At 34.2% G+C, this 18,649-nt stretch overlaps 1 protein-coding gene across 2 annotated transcripts in view; it reads left to right on the forward strand.

Moving 5' to 3' along the window:
* PRKG1 (protein kinase cGMP-dependent 1) overlaps positions 1-18,649 on the forward strand; it is a 1,182,497-nt gene that overhangs the window by 1,062,873 nt on the left and 100,975 nt on the right. For both annotated transcript variants that reach the window (XM_057734520.1, XM_057734518.1), the window contains exon 9: positions 683-757. In XM_057734520.1, coding sequence (XP_057590503.1) covers positions 683-757 — 75 coding nt within the window. The remainder of the gene's footprint in view (positions 1-682; positions 758-18,649) is intronic.

Raw genomic sequence — 18,649 nt, forward strand, 5'->3', positions numbered from 1 at the left:
TTTTATCCTGAATTATATTTTTAAAAATTTTATAAGGACTGCTGCCTGTTGCTCCTTCATTTGCATTCATTCTTTTGATCTTCATTAATAAATTCATTACAGAAAATTTGACACTCTATAGGATACAAGTCTTGATTCCTTGGCTTTCTGTCTAGTCATTTTCTTTTGGTCCCTTTTTGTATTAGAAATACTTAGTGTATTTAGCCTATCATTCTAGTTACCCTGACCCACAGATGCGATCATTACCCAAGGGCCTGAGATAATAGCTGTTCCAATCCCCTTATAGCCAGCCACCCCAGCAGAGTGTCAAGTTCCACTTTATAGGTTTAAAAAAAAAGGCGTCTGTAAAAGTGATAAAGCAACGTTTAAATTTAAATCATGAAACATCCTATATGTTTCATGCCTATTTTATTCTATAATACTCACAACACACAGTTATTTGCATATATTAATATTATAGAGGTTTAAAATTAAAACGTAAAATCTCATAGCACTTTAAAAGAAGTCCCTGCTCTCAATTTATATCATTATCTGATATGTTTCTTAATAATATGCCTAGATTAAATGTTTGAATTCATTTTTATTTAGATCCTTTTGGATTGTTTCAATATATCATTGACTAGGTTGTCATTGTTACAGCTTTTTAGGATTTATCCTAATCACTGCGTTTTCCCTCTGACAGCTCTTTCAAGCATTTGATTGGAGGATTGGATGATGTTTCTAATAAAGCATATGAAGATGCAGAAGCTAAAGCAAAGTAAGTGAAAATTTGGGGGGGGGGTTAATTTTGATTTTTAAAAAATGATTTTGAATAGAAAGAAGATCAAATATTTTGTTGGACTTAAAGCTCAACACTCTGACAGGAAGAAACTACTTAAGAGTAAAAATAAGCAAGCTATTCAAGGCAGTTATTACATAGTATGTTTACTTGTAAGTATGTCTCTCCTTAAACATGAAACCTTAATTTGGTGAGGAAGATCATCTGGACAAGGGCAAGTGGTTAGTTTAAAATCCAGTATAAACAATTGAATGTAAACACATTATTTCTTCCACTGAAAACACTTTCTGAAAGAATTGTGTCTGTGTTCATCAGTTGTTTGTGAAATTGTATGAAAAATAATAAGGCTGGAAATATTTCCTCGTGTGAATACACCATTGTTTTACATCGAACGTTGTTAACAAAAATTAGTCGATCTAAGAAAGAAATGGAAAATTTTATTCGAGCCGGATTTGGGGATTATAAGCCTGGAAGAGCATCTCAGAAAGCTTTGAGAACTGCTCTGCCCATAGAAGTCAAAGCACAGTTATCTAAGTTATTTGAGACAGAGGGCTGTACATCAAATGATGTATTATTGACATAATCCAGATCTAAGTGTCATATGACCCCTTATGAGTTCAAGTAGGAAAGTTATTTTCAAGAAGTTGTCTTATTCATGCTAGGAAAATGTTGCTCTTTATGGTTAAGCAGGTATTTCTGCCAATGGGGAAGGTTTGGTCGATGCATAATGCAGATATACAAGGCACAGTTGGGGGGAGAGGAGGAAGGAGCAGAGGAAAATTTTTGTTTGAATTTGTCTTGTCTTGTCATAAAATATGAATTTTATTTCACAGCTTTAATGACACTAAGTTATCATAATGATATGAGATAGTATACATCCCATTGTCACTTTTGTATAACAAAGTACATTTTTATCTTCTAAAATAGTTCACTTTAAAACACAGCTTTAATTTTTTTTAAACAAAAATGTGAAGTAATTTGAGATTGGTTTTTTTCTGCAAAATTGTTAGGTTACTTTCATTAAAAAGTGTAATCTATATAATTCTTCTCTTTCTCCAAAGAAAGTAATTTAAGTAAAACCAGTTTAGTATTTAATATCATACAGCATAACTCAAGGGATAAATCAACAAATATAAGTAAATAAATAAAGCAGGGGAAGAATTTGGTTGGTCTTGTAGTAACGTAAAAAGCAAAAGGAATAAAATAATTTCTTTTGCCTTGAGAACCTATTAAGATTCAAAATTTGGGCGAAAAAACTAAATAATTATTATAATTCATTTTGACTGATAAAATTCTGTTATTTTCAAAGCTGTATAAATATATTCACATTTTCTTTTTTTTATAGTTTGCTTTTGTTTCCTCTGCTCTTTGGAGGGGCATAGACTTACATCCTATAGCCAAATGCCAGCAGTGCCTCTGCTGAGATTTGCTGAGGAAATTACACAAAGACAGTTTTAACATCAAATTCCACACAGTCCTCAGTATTGTCTATACTGTGGCTGATTGGTATTAATCTTCTGGTTTTCTACATTAGGTTAAAATACATATTAATGCTGAGTCTAGACTTTAGTTTCTGGTAGTTACACTAATCATCCTGAGATGGTAGAGGGGGGCCATTTAAGGCACCTTGCCAGTTTTAAAAGTTATAAAATTTTGTTATTATTAGACGTGATCCCCAGAGGATCATTTTCTTGCTATATAAAAGCTCATATTTATAATTTATGTTGGCGAGCTTTTTCTTGAGTTTATCTATTCAGTTAAGGTTACTATGGGTCTTACACATATATATTTATATTTGTGTATCTATATATATACACACATCATTTTATATAAATGTGTATTTGTGCATACAATTAGTGGTAATCTTTAAAATTCATCTAAAATCTACTTGAGCAACTATCTGAATATTTGTAGAGTTACTGAAAAAGTCAAAGGTCTTTTAAACTAAAATATTCTTTGACTTATTTCTGTTCCTCTGTTAAACTTTAGACAGATACTGTACTGAAGGTTTTTGTATATCTGCTATTTACTCTGCCCAAAGTCAAGGCTAGTCACTGGCTTAAAATTGATCAGTGGTAGGAAAGCAATTATGAATTAGTTGTATCCTTCTCAGTGTACTTTTGGCCTTACAAAGGTTAAACTGTGTGTGCATCTCATGAATTCTGGGCATTTATGGGTTCACTTACACATGCTTCAATTAAAGGTAGGAAGGAAAACAAATATACTGAAATTCAGATTCAGACAATTAGAAGATAGGTGTGGCAAAAGTTCTTCACATTAGAAGAGAAACCATCAGTATGAAGAGGAACCATCAGTATGAAAAACATGACTCTGAATGAGGACCAGAAACCTCGGGTTCTGTTCCTGGCTCTGTCATTTCCATCCAAGTGATTTTGGTCATGTCTTAACACCTGTCTCTCGGTCTCATTATCTTACCTATAAAAGGTTATTTTTGTGATTTAATTAATGGTGATATGTAAAAATACCTGGTAAATTATAAAGGGCTATAAAAGTGGATGATGTTGTTTGTAGAAGTAATCATTGGAAATACACACTAATGTAATTGCTAGATGGTTTGATTTATAGACAATTATTTCATATATATTATGTAAAACTAATTTTATCTGGGCAAGAAGTCTTTCATCTTATGTAGTCAAACTAATCTCAATATAGTAGCATTGCATAAAATTAAACCTAGCCTGGAAAATATGCATAAATATCATTTTTATAAAAATAGTAACATTTAGTTAAAAATTCAGTTATTAACAAAAAAGGGCAATGAAATGATGACCTACATCTAAATATTGTTATTTGAACTGTAAATTTAATAGATTATAAATTAGCCATTATATTTATACTTGAATATAAATCAACTAGGATAGTTTGAATTTTTCTATTCAATTAATACTAAATTCAAATGAGTGCATAACCCACATACCTTAATATTGATTATTATTTAGAAAATGGGAATAGCTTGATGGAAAAAACAATTTAAGACCATTGATCTAAATTCTAGAGACATTAATAATGTTAACTTTAATCCTCAAAATCATTAAATGAATAAGTAAATACTGGAGGAGGTGTTGTGATGCTTTTTACACTGTTAGCATTTTATAGCTTTCTAATAAATAATTAACATCTGAAGATTTCTGAAGTTGAAAGCATCTTTTTAATTAGATGTCCTATCACCCAGAGTAGGTAAGCTGTAAATTATTCCCCAGGGAAACCTTTTTACTTGAGCTAACACGTTTAAACATCTATTTGTGTTAGCACTCTTTTCTCTCTGTATTGGATTTCTTCCCCTTAAGTACATTAGGTCTTCACTTTGTATTTAAGGAACTTAAAAAGTTTGCCAACATTTCAGGGAATAGGAACAGGCTCTAATTGGTCTAAATTCCCTGGGTAATTTTGTTAATGCCTCTAAATTTCTATATAGATCGCAAATTCTGTACCATTTAGAGCTGAGATGATGCTTTGGCTGCACTGTGTAAGCTTTATTTTTTCAAGGTCCCCTTGATTTTGCAAAATCCACTAAAGATAAGATTAATATTTTTTAAAACCCAGCTAAAATGATCGTAATATTTATCCACGTGAAATTATTGTTGGTATTGCCTCATTGACTATGCCTATTTGGGTAAAAAGAAAAAAAATAGGACTGACTGTAAAGATTGATTCAGTTGAGACATTTAGAAACTCAATTGTAAGAAACTTATTAGCTATTAGCACAATCAGGCTTCAATGGCAGAAAACAGACCATCCCTTTCAGAGAAACTATACTAAGCATTCAGTTTGGATGGCTGGTCCAGGAAGATTAACTTGAAAGAAATATCCCAGTGAAATGGTTCTCAGAACTCTTCTACTGCAGGATATGTGCCTTTAGGCTGTTGTATTTCCTACAAAGAAAATTATTTGTGACAGAAACTTTACCTTTATGGCATGTTTAAGCTTCTCTTGATTGCTGCTAATTATCAACTAAGGACTTCTCTTTTTAAAATATGAAGTTATAATCACACAGACATTAGAAGAGAAAACCTTAGATGGAAGGACAGGCTTATTAAACCTTATTTAGAGCAGAAAGTAGCGTGTATGATGAAAGGTACACATTATTTTCCTTAGATACTATGTATTCATTCATTTAGTAAACATTTAGAAATTTACTTATGATGAGCCAGGCATTGTACTTTACAGTGTGATTACCAAATAGAAAACATATTTTCTGATAGTAAGGATTTTGCAGTTTAGTGTGGAGACTGATGTGTAATTCCATGATTATTTTCAATATTTACTTCTAAGAATAAGTTATGATACTTAGTGTGATAAAGCAGTGTTTGGGTAGAGAGACCTATCTCCATATTTACACCTTGTCTTATAAAAAATATATAATAGTCCAGAAAGTGAAATAGAAAAAAGTAGATATTTTATTTCATTCTAAGTATTTCTGATATATGAATACAGGCTACTTATTAAATGAAATATTTCCAAGTTATAATCATTTCTTTCTTAATTGTTGAATATTGTACTCAGCAGTTATAGGCAAAACATCTCTTTTTCTGAATAAAAAACCTGTATATATTAACAAGTTAAAGTTGAAATATATATATTTATATATTATAAATTATATAGTATAATTATAATAATCATAGGAATTTTTAATATAAAAGTTGTTCTCCAATAAGGTGATCTACATATACCACAGCTATATTCCTAGGTTAGGATCATACAGAGTAGAAAAACAAATTAAAGTCAGTGTTTTATTTATAATGATATCTATTTTTAATTAAAATGTTTTATATTTTCACTTTAATAGAAATAATATAATGATACAGATTAAAAAAATAAAAATCGCAGCCTAAACCAATCAAGTACAACTGCTGTTAACTCTCTTTGGTTTTAAAATTATATTTATAGTCATTTATAACTTTATATACTGCCTTTTTTGATTTAGCACCCATCATATTATATACATTTATAATATGATTATATATACTTCTTATACGTCTTAAACTTCTTACGTATACTTATAATATGATTATGTATATTATTTTGATGGTGGCCTGATAACACAATGAATGGATCCTAGTATTTTAGACTGATTCAATTTGTACCCTCGTTGATTCAATTTACTGTGCTTTTGAAAATAAGATCCCAATCACTTCTTAAAAAAAAGCACCAAACCACAAAAAAATACCTCCAAATCAATCCCGTCTAGCAGCACTTTGCAAATTATTTTTTCATGACACTCATAGAAAATGGGTATAGAATATTGTACCAATTGGCTCAGCTGCCCTAGGCTCTAACCTGTTACTCTGAAGGCTGAAGTGATTCATATCTAAGCCCTTCAGTTGAGAAACTCTGACAGCTATATGAGTATAGATTCATAAATGCATTTATTTATGATTTAAGGTGATGATTCTCAATATTGTTTTCCATGAGGAGCTCTTTCTTACGGCAAAATCTCTGTAAACCTCTGAGTGTGTTTTTTCACCTACATTAGCTGGTAGATAGGTAGGTAGGTTAATAGACAGATGGATCGATGGACAGATAGATTTAAAGACTTCAGTGATCCTCGGCCCATCATAGAACAGCATCATTCATGTCCATTTAGTTTGTCATATGCATTCATTTAGTTAACAAATATTTTCTGTGTGCCTGCAAAAAAGCTACATATAAAGCAATGAATAAAATAGACATGCTCCTTGCCTTCATGGTACCTATGGTTTGGTGGAAGAGAGAGACATTATTCTGGGAAGATTTCCCTGAGAAGGTGACATTTTAACAAGATATGACCTGAGTTTTGAAGAATTAGCTGGTACTGGCTAGAAAGGAATTAGTTGGTATTAGTTGGGCAAGGAAGTGTAGACAGCATTCTAGACAGACAAACAGCATGTATAAGCCCCCAAGATGACACTACATGTTCAAGGAACCAAAGTACCAATATGGCTGGGACTTAGAGTGTACAAGATGGAGATCAGACATTAAGGATTTAAAAAAAGCACTTCAGGCTTGTAAGCTTAAAAAACGAGATGAGTTGGTTTATAATTAAACACTCTTTCCCCTGATTGAAGGAGTGCAAAAGCAAAGAGAACAACCAGAATATTTTGCAGGTAAAAGCTGATGGTAGACAGAACTAGAATGAGAGCAGTGTGCGTAGAGAAGAGCATTTGAGAGCTAGTTAGGTGGCAAAGCCAATAGGTCTTCTTAAGGAAATAGATATTGGTGATGAAAGGGAGAAAGGTCAAGGATAATGCAAGAATGTTCAGTCTGGAAATCAGAGGGAGGCAGTGGCATTCACTAAGACAGAGAAAGAGGGATGGTTGCCAGATTTGGAGAGTGGGCTAACCATGACTTGATTTTTGCTCAGGTTATGTATGAGGTGGTTTTGAGACGTGGTTAGGTGGTCTGGAGCTCAGAGAAGAGGCTGGCATTCATGTGAGAATAATGAGAATTTAGATGGCAAGTGGTAATTAAGGATGTGGATGAGAGAGAAAGCAGTGTGTGAGAGGAGCATGGTACTGAGGATTGATTCTTGAGGAACTTTAGCATTTAAAAATCAGGGAAAGGAAAAGGATTTCACACAACATGTATGTCCAAAGATGAAAAGGAGAGAAGAGAGGTAGAAGGAAAACCAGACAGTATCACAGAAGACAGAAACAGAGTGTGTTTCAAGAACGGAGGAGGAAACAGTGATACTGTATGTTGTTGAGAGTTCTAGTGTATTAATAAATGACAACTGAATTTATCAAACCACTGATTCATTTTCATTTTAGGATGGAGTGGTAGGTATCAAGTCCCCTAAATGGAATGAAAATGAATCTGATTTGAAGAAGTAGAAGTCAATAAACTTATATAGAATTATAAGAAATTTCAAGTCAAATAGCTAGGATGTGTAGTGGATGATTAGGGATCATCAATACTGAGAGAGGAACATGTTAAATCCAGTAAATGAAGGAGAGAGTATAAGACTGAGGGAGTTTGACTAGGCAGGAGGGTCTCAGGGACTTTTAAGTTTCATAGACAAAAGCAGAACTTCAAAGGAAGAGTCAGACCATCTCCCTGGGTAAGGTTTACGCCACTTTGTGATTTTTTTTAAATTTTTTAAATTAATTTTTATTGTAGTGTAGTTGATTTACAATGTTGTGTTAGTTTTTGCTGTATAGCAAAGTGAATCAGTTATACATATACCCACTCTTCTGTAGATTCTTTTCCCATATAGGTCATCACAGAGTATTGAGCAGCATTCCCTGTACTATACAGTAGGTTTTTATTAGTTATTTATTTTATGTATAGTAGTGTGTATATGTCAATCCCAATCTCCCAATTTACCCCCCCCTTTCCCCCTTGGTAACCATAAGTTTGTTTTCTATATCTGTGATTCTGTTTATTTTTTATAAACAGGTTCATTGTTCCATTTTTTTAAGATTCTGCATGTAATGATATCGTATGATATTTGTCTTTTTCTGTCTGACTTAACTCAGTATGGCAACCTCTAGGTCCATCCATGTGGCTGCAAATGGCATTATTGTGTTCTTTTTTTATGGCTGAGTAACATTCCATTGTATATCTGTACCACATCTTTTTTTTTTTTTTTTTAATTTTTGTGAGGAGTTTAAAGTCTGTATCTAGGTTTACTTTTTTTTAAATTAATTTATTTGTTTAATTGGCTGTGTTGGGTCTTTTTTTTGCTGTGTGCGGGCTTTCTTTAGTTGCGGTGAGTGGGGGCTACTCTTTGTTATGGTGCATGGGCTCCTCATTGCTGTGGCTTCTCTTGTTGCAGAGCACGGGCTCTAGGCGCATGGGCTTCAGTAGTTGCAGCACATGGGCTCAATAGTTGTGGCGCACGGGCTTAGTAGCTCCGCGGCATGTGGGATCTTCCTGGAGCAGGGATTGAACCCGTGTCCCCTGCATTGGCAGGCGGATTCTTAACCACTGCACCACCAGGGAAGCCCTGTACCACATCTTCTTTATCCATTCTGCCAGGACATGGAAGCAACCTAAATGTCCATCAAAGTGATTTCTTAGTTAAGAAGGTTTTCACTTTTCTGTCTCACATTGTGTAGTATTTCTTTAGGTTTAAATATTATCCTCTCTCTAAAGAAATGTAAAAATTAAAAATTCTCCTAAGAGGAGTTAAATATTTTTTTCTAACATCATAGCATAAATTTGCACATAAGTCGCTTCTCCTCCAGAGATAACATGAATCTCCCTCTGAGCACAAAAAGGAAGGATGGGCACCGAAAAAGGAGGCACTGATAGGCAGACCTACCTCGGAATCACCATTTTTGTCCTGCCCGACTCCTCTCACCATGTACCTCAATGCAAAATGTTCACTGATTCTCCGCCTTATCCCAGAAAAGGGACTTTCATCATAGATGCACATAATATAGAAAGAAAAGTTAAAAGTATACAAGAAAGATTAAACAATGATACAGAGCTAGAAATAAGGCTAGTTTACAAAGCAGGACCTATAGCATCATCACCCAGGAAAAGAGTGATGCACAAAACATTAGATGCACCAGGGTTCCCTTTGACTTGCTGCTCAACCAACAAAGTACCACAGTCACTTCCCCAACTCAAGAGCTATAGAGAATATTGCCTGCATATGGACCATTCTTTTGGCCCTTTTGATGCAGTCCAAATAAATATTTTACTCCTATTTCTATAATTAGTCCTCGCTGATTTAAAGCTCCCCTCTGTTTACGAGGCTATTTGTAAAGGAACATTTTAGTCTGATATTTTCAGGATTACTTTTGGTACTGAGCCTTGTTGTTTGACACAATGTGACAGCAATAAAAGATGTTCTCTCATTACATTTCATTAGCAGAGACAACCCTTTAGTTGCTCACTCTGCTTGTCATGGGGCAGTTGCTGTGAGCTCTTTGGCTCACAGAGGGAACTGCCTATGCTGCTCTGCTTGGGTCTTTGAAAATGCGCTCATCAAATGCATCTCAGAATACACAAGGCTATGCAAATCAGAACAGAGGTCTGTATTGTTTGGTAACATCTTCCCAAATGCCCCAGGGTCATCTAGCATCTAACAAACATGAGATTTTAAATGCACAATCAAATACCCATGGGGCTGCTCTTTTGAACACCCTGACTTTGAAATTTTGGCCTTTCCTATTAGTGTTTTTCTGCCAAGCATTTTAGAGTAAAGATCTTAGTATTCCCACAATCTTATCAACAATTTACTTCAACCAACATGGTTTTGATCTAAGCAATTCTCAGGGAAATGAGCCTGGAAAATTGTTTTTCCCCCTATGGAAAGAATTCAAGTGAGTAATATCCTGTTCCCAACTGGGAACTATATGCCAGTTAAATGGAAAGAACACTAAGAATGGCATTATGAAATAGCCCTCAAACCAGAATTAGAACTTGCTGACCACTTCTCAGGTTGAATAGCCATTCTCTGGGCAATAAAAATTATTTTCCATTTTATGGCAAGGCAGAGTATAGGAGGTTTGAAAAATTTGCAGCAATTGGCCCTGAACTAATAAGTTGGCTTTCTGCTGTGCAAGAGCTGCTTCCTTTTCAAATTCTAGTACATGTGATCAGGCTGGGAAGAAGTAGAGAAGAGTTTCTGAGGCCACCAGTGCTAGCAGATTAAGACTGTAGTGTGACTTGTGACTACAGAGAGCGTCAAAGTAAAGCTTTTCTTTAAAGTGCAATGAGACTGATTTGGTGGCTCTCTTAAAAAAAAGATTTTTAGGATAAAACTGCTTGGCCTTGGGTAGGAGTATTTTTCTTTCTGTTTTATTAAAAATTTTGAAACCCTCAAAGGCCATTTGCTAATTTCTTCTCCATTGCACTTATCTTTAAGACTCTCTAGGTAGCAAGACTTTATAAAGTTGGATCTCAGTATGTCCTTGAATGCAACCTATTGTAATTGACAGAGCGGAGGACTAAAGATAGTTGAAAATCTAGTGCTGCTGACTTGTTTGGTGGATGAAAACAAGCCATTTGATTATTGACTCTGTTTTCTTCTTCTGAAAAGTAAGGATGATTCCTTTCCACTGTTGTCATATTAGATAGCAACAATTGGAAATTACTTTCAAAATATCAAGAGCTCTTTAAATCCTAAGGATATTTTAGTCCCATGTGGCAATTAGGTCAGCCTTCCAGTGCATGTGTCTTTTTGTTATGTTTTGTTGTGCCCTGGAGCCTGTTGTGATATGGTACCTTTTAAAAAGCAAAAAGAATAGTATCTATTAGTATTATTAGTAATAGATCCCTTTGTGTTCTCAGTAGTTTCAATTGAAAAATAATAATATGGTGGCTAAAATATCTCTTCTTCTTCTTCAGTGAAGAGAGCCTCTCTCACTGGAGTGAGGATACCATATAGCGTAATTCTAATCCTGCTTTACATTCAAAATCGGGCCATTCTAGAGAGAACACCTTTGAACCTTGTGAGAGCAAGGCTGATGCTCAGTGCTGAAAGAGGTCCTGGCAAGATCATGCTCACATAGCAAGAGGAATATTTCCTTGGCATTGGGAGACCTAGGCCTTAGTCACAGCAATGACACCAACTTCTCCATGTGACCTTGAGGACCAGGTCTGGAGCCTAGCACCTGGCACCCCTGGACCTGTTTTCTAATCTGTAAAAATGATCATTTTGAAATTCTTTCTAGCTCAAATGCTTAGAATGTAGAAGTTAACAAGCCATTCTTTTAGAAACATAACTCACTTTTATATAAATAATATTTTCACCTCTGTTGTTGTCCAAATTGATAATGAAATCGTCTTTGTGACTGTCAATAGAAAACAGACTCTTAAGGATCCTGGAATACTTTGTGGATCTGTATTTTAACAGAAGTCACTAAGTTATATTTCTTTCCTCTTAGAATCTGAAAGTATTATTATTAGTGCTTACTTTATTCAAAGTACTTAAATCAAAAATCACGCAGTTTTGCTTGAAGTATGTTTTGATAACTCTTAGTAGTTCAATAAATTAGCCTTTAGAGAGCAGAGCAGTTTCCATTTTCATAATTATACATACAATTTTCTCTTGCCAATGTGACATTTAGATATGATAATAAGTCAGGCTATCTTTCAATAAAATGCCATTAGGAAATTATAGAGTGCCTTTGAAACTGGATATGTTATACCAACATTTCCCCCCATGAATCCTTTTAGAAAGAAAGGATTTTTAAATAATGAATTAAAATGGTCTCATAAATCATTTTAATACAATGAACATAATACACGTTAGTTTATGTCTTTAAATTGTTATTTGAGAAAGATGAGATATTATAAAAGTGAAGCATGGCTGTTGCTCACAGACATTTGTGTGTATCAAACCAGTTTCCTCCAATGTATAAATTGCAAACACCAGTCAACTTTATAAACTCGATTAATTACTTCAGGAAACCAGCCTATTGACTCTAATATTCAGAAATTGTTCAAACATTTTAGATAAACTAGGTAAGTTACTGATTGAGCATATTGAATGTAATGATCCTAATCCTCACAAAGGGGATAAAGCAGCTTCCTAAAATGATTCATTTATGATCACTGTCTATTTAAGGATTTGGAGAGTACGACTCAGAGGGAAGTTCCCCATCGGTTTTTCTAAGTTTTTTGTTAAAATGGCCCCGCTTTATTTTTTTAAGCTCAGTGTGCTTATTGTGCTAGTAAAATTTGCTTATCAAAATGTCACTATTTAGGAAAACATACATTTTACTGAAAATGATTTTATCTAACAAATCAAGGTCCCTTGTTCACCATGTTGGTAAGCAGATTAATTTTGGACACTCCTCTCGATGAGGCTCATGGTTTTACCTCTTAAGCCTCTTCACATTATTATATTACTTGAACAATTAAATTAATGATAAAGAATATGCTTTAGTCTAACAATTCTTCATTTCAAATGGGATCCAAAAAGGTGCCTTGAGATAAAAAAGACCATTGAAGAGATGACACCTTTATAACAGACCAAATGACTGATGGTGCTTTTTTTTGAGTGATAACATGAACTAGGAGAGTATATGAGCAACCCTGAAGGTCTCCTCATCCCATTATTTAGAGGTCTTTTTAATTATGTAGACAGGTTTCATTAAGTTGGCAGAATTGATTAAATCATCCCCTGTGATTGAAGGCAACCTCCAGTTCTTCACCCCTCTCCAGAGGCTGGGGGTGGAGCTGAAAGTTCCAACCCTCTAATCATGCTTTGCTCTCTCTGGTGACCAGCCCCCATCCTGAAGCTATCTAGAGAAAACCCCCCCTCCATGCCCCCCGCCCCCCAGTCATCTCACTAGCATGCTGAAGAGGCACTATCACTCCAGGGATTCCAAGGGTTTTAGGAGCTCTGTGCCAGGAACTAAGGACAAAGACCAAATATCTGTCTCCCATTAGATTATACCACTAGATGCTAGTACCATACACCCACCACTCAAATCATGACAATCAAAAATGTCGGCTGACATTGCCAAATATTTTCCAGGGGAACTGGAGTGTGGAGGGAGGACAAAATCTCCACTGGTTGAGAACCATTGGTATAAAGAGAATACAAATAAACATAAAATTATGGGGGAGAGGGGGCACTAAAATTATATTAGTATTAGAGTACAGAATTTAATCTGATATTGAAAATGAGCCTTCTTTCCTGTAGTTTCACTTCTAGGAGAAAAGTATAGGTGCAATAAAAGTGTCACAGTTGGCATCAGACAAGACTGAGTTCCAGAAGCACAGGGTTGCCCAAAATTTGATTAATTCAGTTGCTAGAATGCAAATCACACAAAATAATTTATCCATATTCAAGTAAGATTTTTACATTCCTCCCTAATACTCAAGATTTTTAAAAACTACATTTACTCCTTCAAAGGAGCAGAATTTTAAGCATCATAGAAGAGTTAATTCATTGGGAGAATCTGGCTCACCAGGATGTTGTTTTGAGATGGTCAAGTTAGTAAATTTGCCAAACCTGGGAAAATACGCAGTCTCAGTTTGTTCCACACATTGTTGACTGACATTTTTTCACATTAGATGCTAAGTCACTATAATTGTCTCAAATGTAATTACTTTGTGTATAATACAATGAATTTTCTTTCTATTCATATAACCCCTTGGATTGTACTGGTAAAACATGGCATTGTATTAAGACAGAAAACACAAAAACAGTTTTTAGGTAAAACTAACATCTATAATAGAGGACTGATATTACATTGGTAATAAAATACAAGTGTATATTGCACTACAAAGGAGAACAATGTGCTGCAGGGGAAAAAAAAAGAAGTGCTTTTGAGGATTAGAAGTCACAGATTTGATGGTTGCTCCAAATAGCAGCATTTTTACATTACAAGTTCTGTCAGCAGGGTTTCATTGACTTTAAGAAATAAAGGGCACAACATTCTTTAAATTCCACCTTTGTAGTAATCACAGACAATAGATTCTGCCAACACAATGATATGTTGTCATCCTGCCACCCATTGACATGATTACTATACCCTAACTGCTTTCAAGAGCCAAACACTGGTCAATTTGACTCCCTGCTGATTAACAAAAAAGCTAGAAATAATTAAGAGAGACACAGCCATGTCAATCCATGAGGTGTTGGCATCTGTACATCCTCAAATGCAGAAAGTAGACATCTGAAATGCAGAGAATGTTGAAATTTCTGTGCAAGAGAAAAAAGTAAGAATCAGGGGAATACATAGGATCTGGGATTATTAAAAAGACCCCAAGGAGAATAATCATTTAAAATTGTAGGCTGATGTGATTATTATAAAAGAATAAACCTTTGGAGAGTTGTTCAAACTATGGGTTACAATCCACTAAGGATTGTAAAGTTCATGTAGTGTATCGTGACCAACATTTTTATTTCAGATGCATCATATGCAGTAGTATTGATTTGTCAGTTTTTTCCCGTGTGTGTGTGTGTGTGTGTTTAAGAGATGGGTACGATGAAAAATGTATTTCTTAACATGACTGTAGTCAAAAATATTTGGAAACTAATAAACAAATCAGTATAAATGCCTCCCTCCTAATTCAGTTGTAGTATTCATTATACTTTCAATTTACTTTTAAAAAATATATGTTTTTTATTGTGTGCATTGAATAGTTATACTTACCTTGTGGCTACAGATTACACCCCCTTGGTCAGTTAAGTACCTTAAAAATGCATGCGGTTGAATTCAAGAAGAAGATAAAAGAAAGTGAGAGGGGCAAGGGACACATCTGTCAATATGGAAAACAAGTGTCTGTGTAGTTATTTCCATATCAAAGGACAGTACATCATTATTGTGAAAAATTGTCAACATTTTTAAGTTGAAATATGCCAGGCATGTACTAAGCAAAGAGAATACAAAACAGATATGTTCTCTTATTGAGAAACTTAAAATCTAATAAATGCAGCAATTATGTTGTTGATTATGGTGTTATTTAATAAGAGGAGAAGCATGGAATGCTATATGAACACTTAGAAGGGGCATGAATGTCAGCCTAAGGATTTTAACTATTTTTACCAAAACATTCTTCTGTATAAAGAAAATTACAGGAATGTTTTGAGCCAAGGGAACATTTAGCTTATGTAGATTTGTTTGTAAATATCTGTGGATTCTGTTCTCTATAGTGCTATAAGATGTGGTTGCTGACAAAGTTTTGATAAAGTATAGTTTAAAACTTCCTTTATCCTTAGCAGTTCTCCCTCTCTCCCCCGGAGGTATATGTTTGTGACTGGGGAGGCTGAATAAGATGAAGAATTTCTCTCATTCTCCCAAATCGCTCAAGTCTTAGTGAACTTATTTGCATTTGCCAGTTATCAGTATTAATTGATCACAAGCCTTCACCTGCATTTCAAAAGAATTACCCTGATCAGGTTGTAATGTTTGTAGTCTATGTTTATAGATGCAACAAAAGCAAAAAATAAACTTACCCTGCCTTTGGGGACTGCTTGTCAGCTTTTTAAAGCCACCTCTTTAATGAGTGTGCTCATTTATATTCTTAAACTACCTCTTCAGAATTTGAAAGCGTTAATAATCCCATAAGCACCACAGATGTTTATCAATGTGGGTTTATCTCTGCATTTGTTAAAGACATAGTATCTATTTGCTATAAAATATAGTATAAGCCCCTATTTGTAAAAATGCTCAACAACTGGAAAGTTCAAATAGTCCAAACTAGTTTCGCTGCATGGATATTAATGACAGTGAGGACCAAGAGTATCAGCAAGAATTCATGCTTTTCTAAACTATAAAGCGAAGCCTTATTTATTTTCAGTACTGCATTCTATTTTTTTTGAAAATTAATAATCTTTCCATATAACTTTTACAAAATAAATACCAGGTAATTAAAATTCTCAAGTAATCAAAACAGCCCAAATCCCAGAGGATCTGGAAATTTAAATATATTCTATTAAATCAGAATATGTATATATTTTAATTAATTTTATTGGAATGTAATTGATTTACAGTGTTGCATTATTCTGTTGTACAACAAAGTGAATCAGTTATAGAGCTATATAGATAGATATCAATCTATCTATATATATATCTCCACCCTTTTTTTAGATTCTTTTCCCATATAGGTCATTATAGAGCATTGAGTAGAGTTCCCTGTGCTATACAGTAGGTCCTCATTAGTTATCTATTTTATATATAGTAGTGTTATATGTCAATCCCAATCTCCCAATTTATCCCTCCTCCTCCCATTTCCCCCTTGGTAACTGTAAATTTCTTTTCTACATCTACGACTCTTTCAGTTTTGTAAATAAGTTCATTTGTACCATTTTTTTAGATTCCACATATAAGTGATATCATATGATATTTGTCTTTCTCTGTCTTACTTCACTCAGTATGACAATCTAGATCTATCTATGTCACTGCAAATGGCATTATTTTGTTCTTTTTATGGCTGAGTAATATTCCATTGTATATCTGTACCACATCTTCTTTATCCATTCCTCTGTCTATGGGCATTTAGGTTGCATCCATGTCCTGGCTATTGTAAATAGCACTGTAATGAACATTGGAGTGCCTGTATCTTTTCGAATTACAATTTCCTCCTGATATATGCCCAGGAGTGGGATTGCTGGATCATATGGTAGGTTTATTTTTAGTTTTTTAAGGAACCTCCATACTGTTCTCCATAGTGGCTGTACCAATTTACATTCCCACCAACAGTGCAGGAGGGTTCCCTTTTCTCCACACCCTCTCTAGCATTTATTGTTTGTAGATTTTTTGATGATGGCCATTCTGACCAGTGTGAGGTGATACCTCATTATAGTTTTGATTTGCATTTCTCTAATAATTAGTGATGTTGAGCATCTTTTCATGTGCTTTTCAGTATTTGAAAACACTTGATTAAGTGTTAAAATGCTTTGTAATTATAAGCTTATCCTGTTCTACTTATATTTTTAAATTATAAATATAGTGATAATTAATGACAATAATGGCTCACATTTGTTGAGCACTTATTAAGTGCAAGACTTTATATGTATTATCTCATTTAATCCTGACAACAATTCTATGAAGCACATATTCTTATTTTCCCTGATTTTACAGATAAGGAAACTGAGGCCTAGAAGGATTAATCCCAAGCTCACATAACTTATAAATAGTTAGAATAGGGATTCATACTGGCCACCAGATATCTGCTGCCAAAGCCCATCTGTATACTTTTAGATCCCAACTGTTTCACATATGTATTTTCATAAGATAAATTTGGGGGACTTGTTACCCGCGTTTTCAATCAGAAAAGGTGGGGCAATGAACCCCTTCCTTTGTAAACATCACCCAAATTCAACAGTTATCAGTCTTATTCCACGATGGTTACATCTAATCCTTGTTACTTTTTTTTAACTGAAATATTTTAAACAAATCACTAACATTCTATCATTCCCTCTAAATCCATATATATCTTCTAAAAATAAGGACACATTTTTACATAACCACAGTATCATTGCAACTAACAAAAGGAACATCTAGACATTATTCAGTGTTCCTGAATTTTCTCAAAAATCTCTTTTTTATGGTTTGTCTGACTTGGAATCAAAGCACATCTCACCAATTGCATATCGGTTATGTCTCTTCAGTCTCTTTTCATCTAGAAGAGCCTCTTTAATAGCCCTATTAGGTTGTTGAAGAAATTAATCAGTTATCCTGGTGTAACTCCCATATTTCAGGTTTGTCTTATTGTTTGTAAATGGTGTCATCCACCTTGTGTCTCTGTATCCTCTATATTTGTTATAAAGAATCATCAAATCTAAAGTCTTGATTAGATTTATGGTCAACTTTTTGTGATAAGAAAACTTCATAGAAGGTTCAATGTACTTCAGTATTGCATTATAACAGCAGGCAAGTAGGGCCTAACCAGGCACGTTCCCACTTTCAGCTAGTTGAAATTAAAATAGTGGGTTAGGAGGTGACAGCCTAATCCTTTTGCTGTAGTGTTTCCCACCCTTTGTTAAATGTTTTGATACCAATAATGACCATTAGCTGAATCAACTACTTCATTAGGCTTTTTAACATAATCATTATCCAGTTTCATCATTCTTTCAGTATCTATTAACTGGAATTCTTTTCTAAACACTCTCCATCATTAACTAAGAATCTGATAGACTATTTACCCTCATACTATTCATTCAAGACAGGCAGGATGAATGCTTTTTTATTCTTTTCCATTAATCACCAATTTCCAGAGTAAGTAATTGGTACCATCGTTACCTCTTAGTGACAAATGAGGGTGAGGTTTTTTTTTTGATCCTTTTTTTTTTGGTATCATCATGAATTCATAGATTTTTATACACTCATTGCATCAGGTTTGCCCCTCATTTCCTCTTTTTTGTTTTTAAAGATGAATATTTATTCACTTTACGAAGAGAATGGTATTAAATTGCCATTAACAGCTCCATTTATACACAAATATAACTATATGTTACAC

Source organism: Hippopotamus amphibius, chromosome 5 (assembly GCF_030028045.1).
Source record: "Hippopotamus amphibius kiboko isolate mHipAmp2 chromosome 5, mHipAmp2.hap2, whole genome shotgun sequence".
Taxonomy (NCBI): Eukaryota; Metazoa; Chordata; class Mammalia; order Artiodactyla; family Hippopotamidae; genus Hippopotamus; species Hippopotamus amphibius.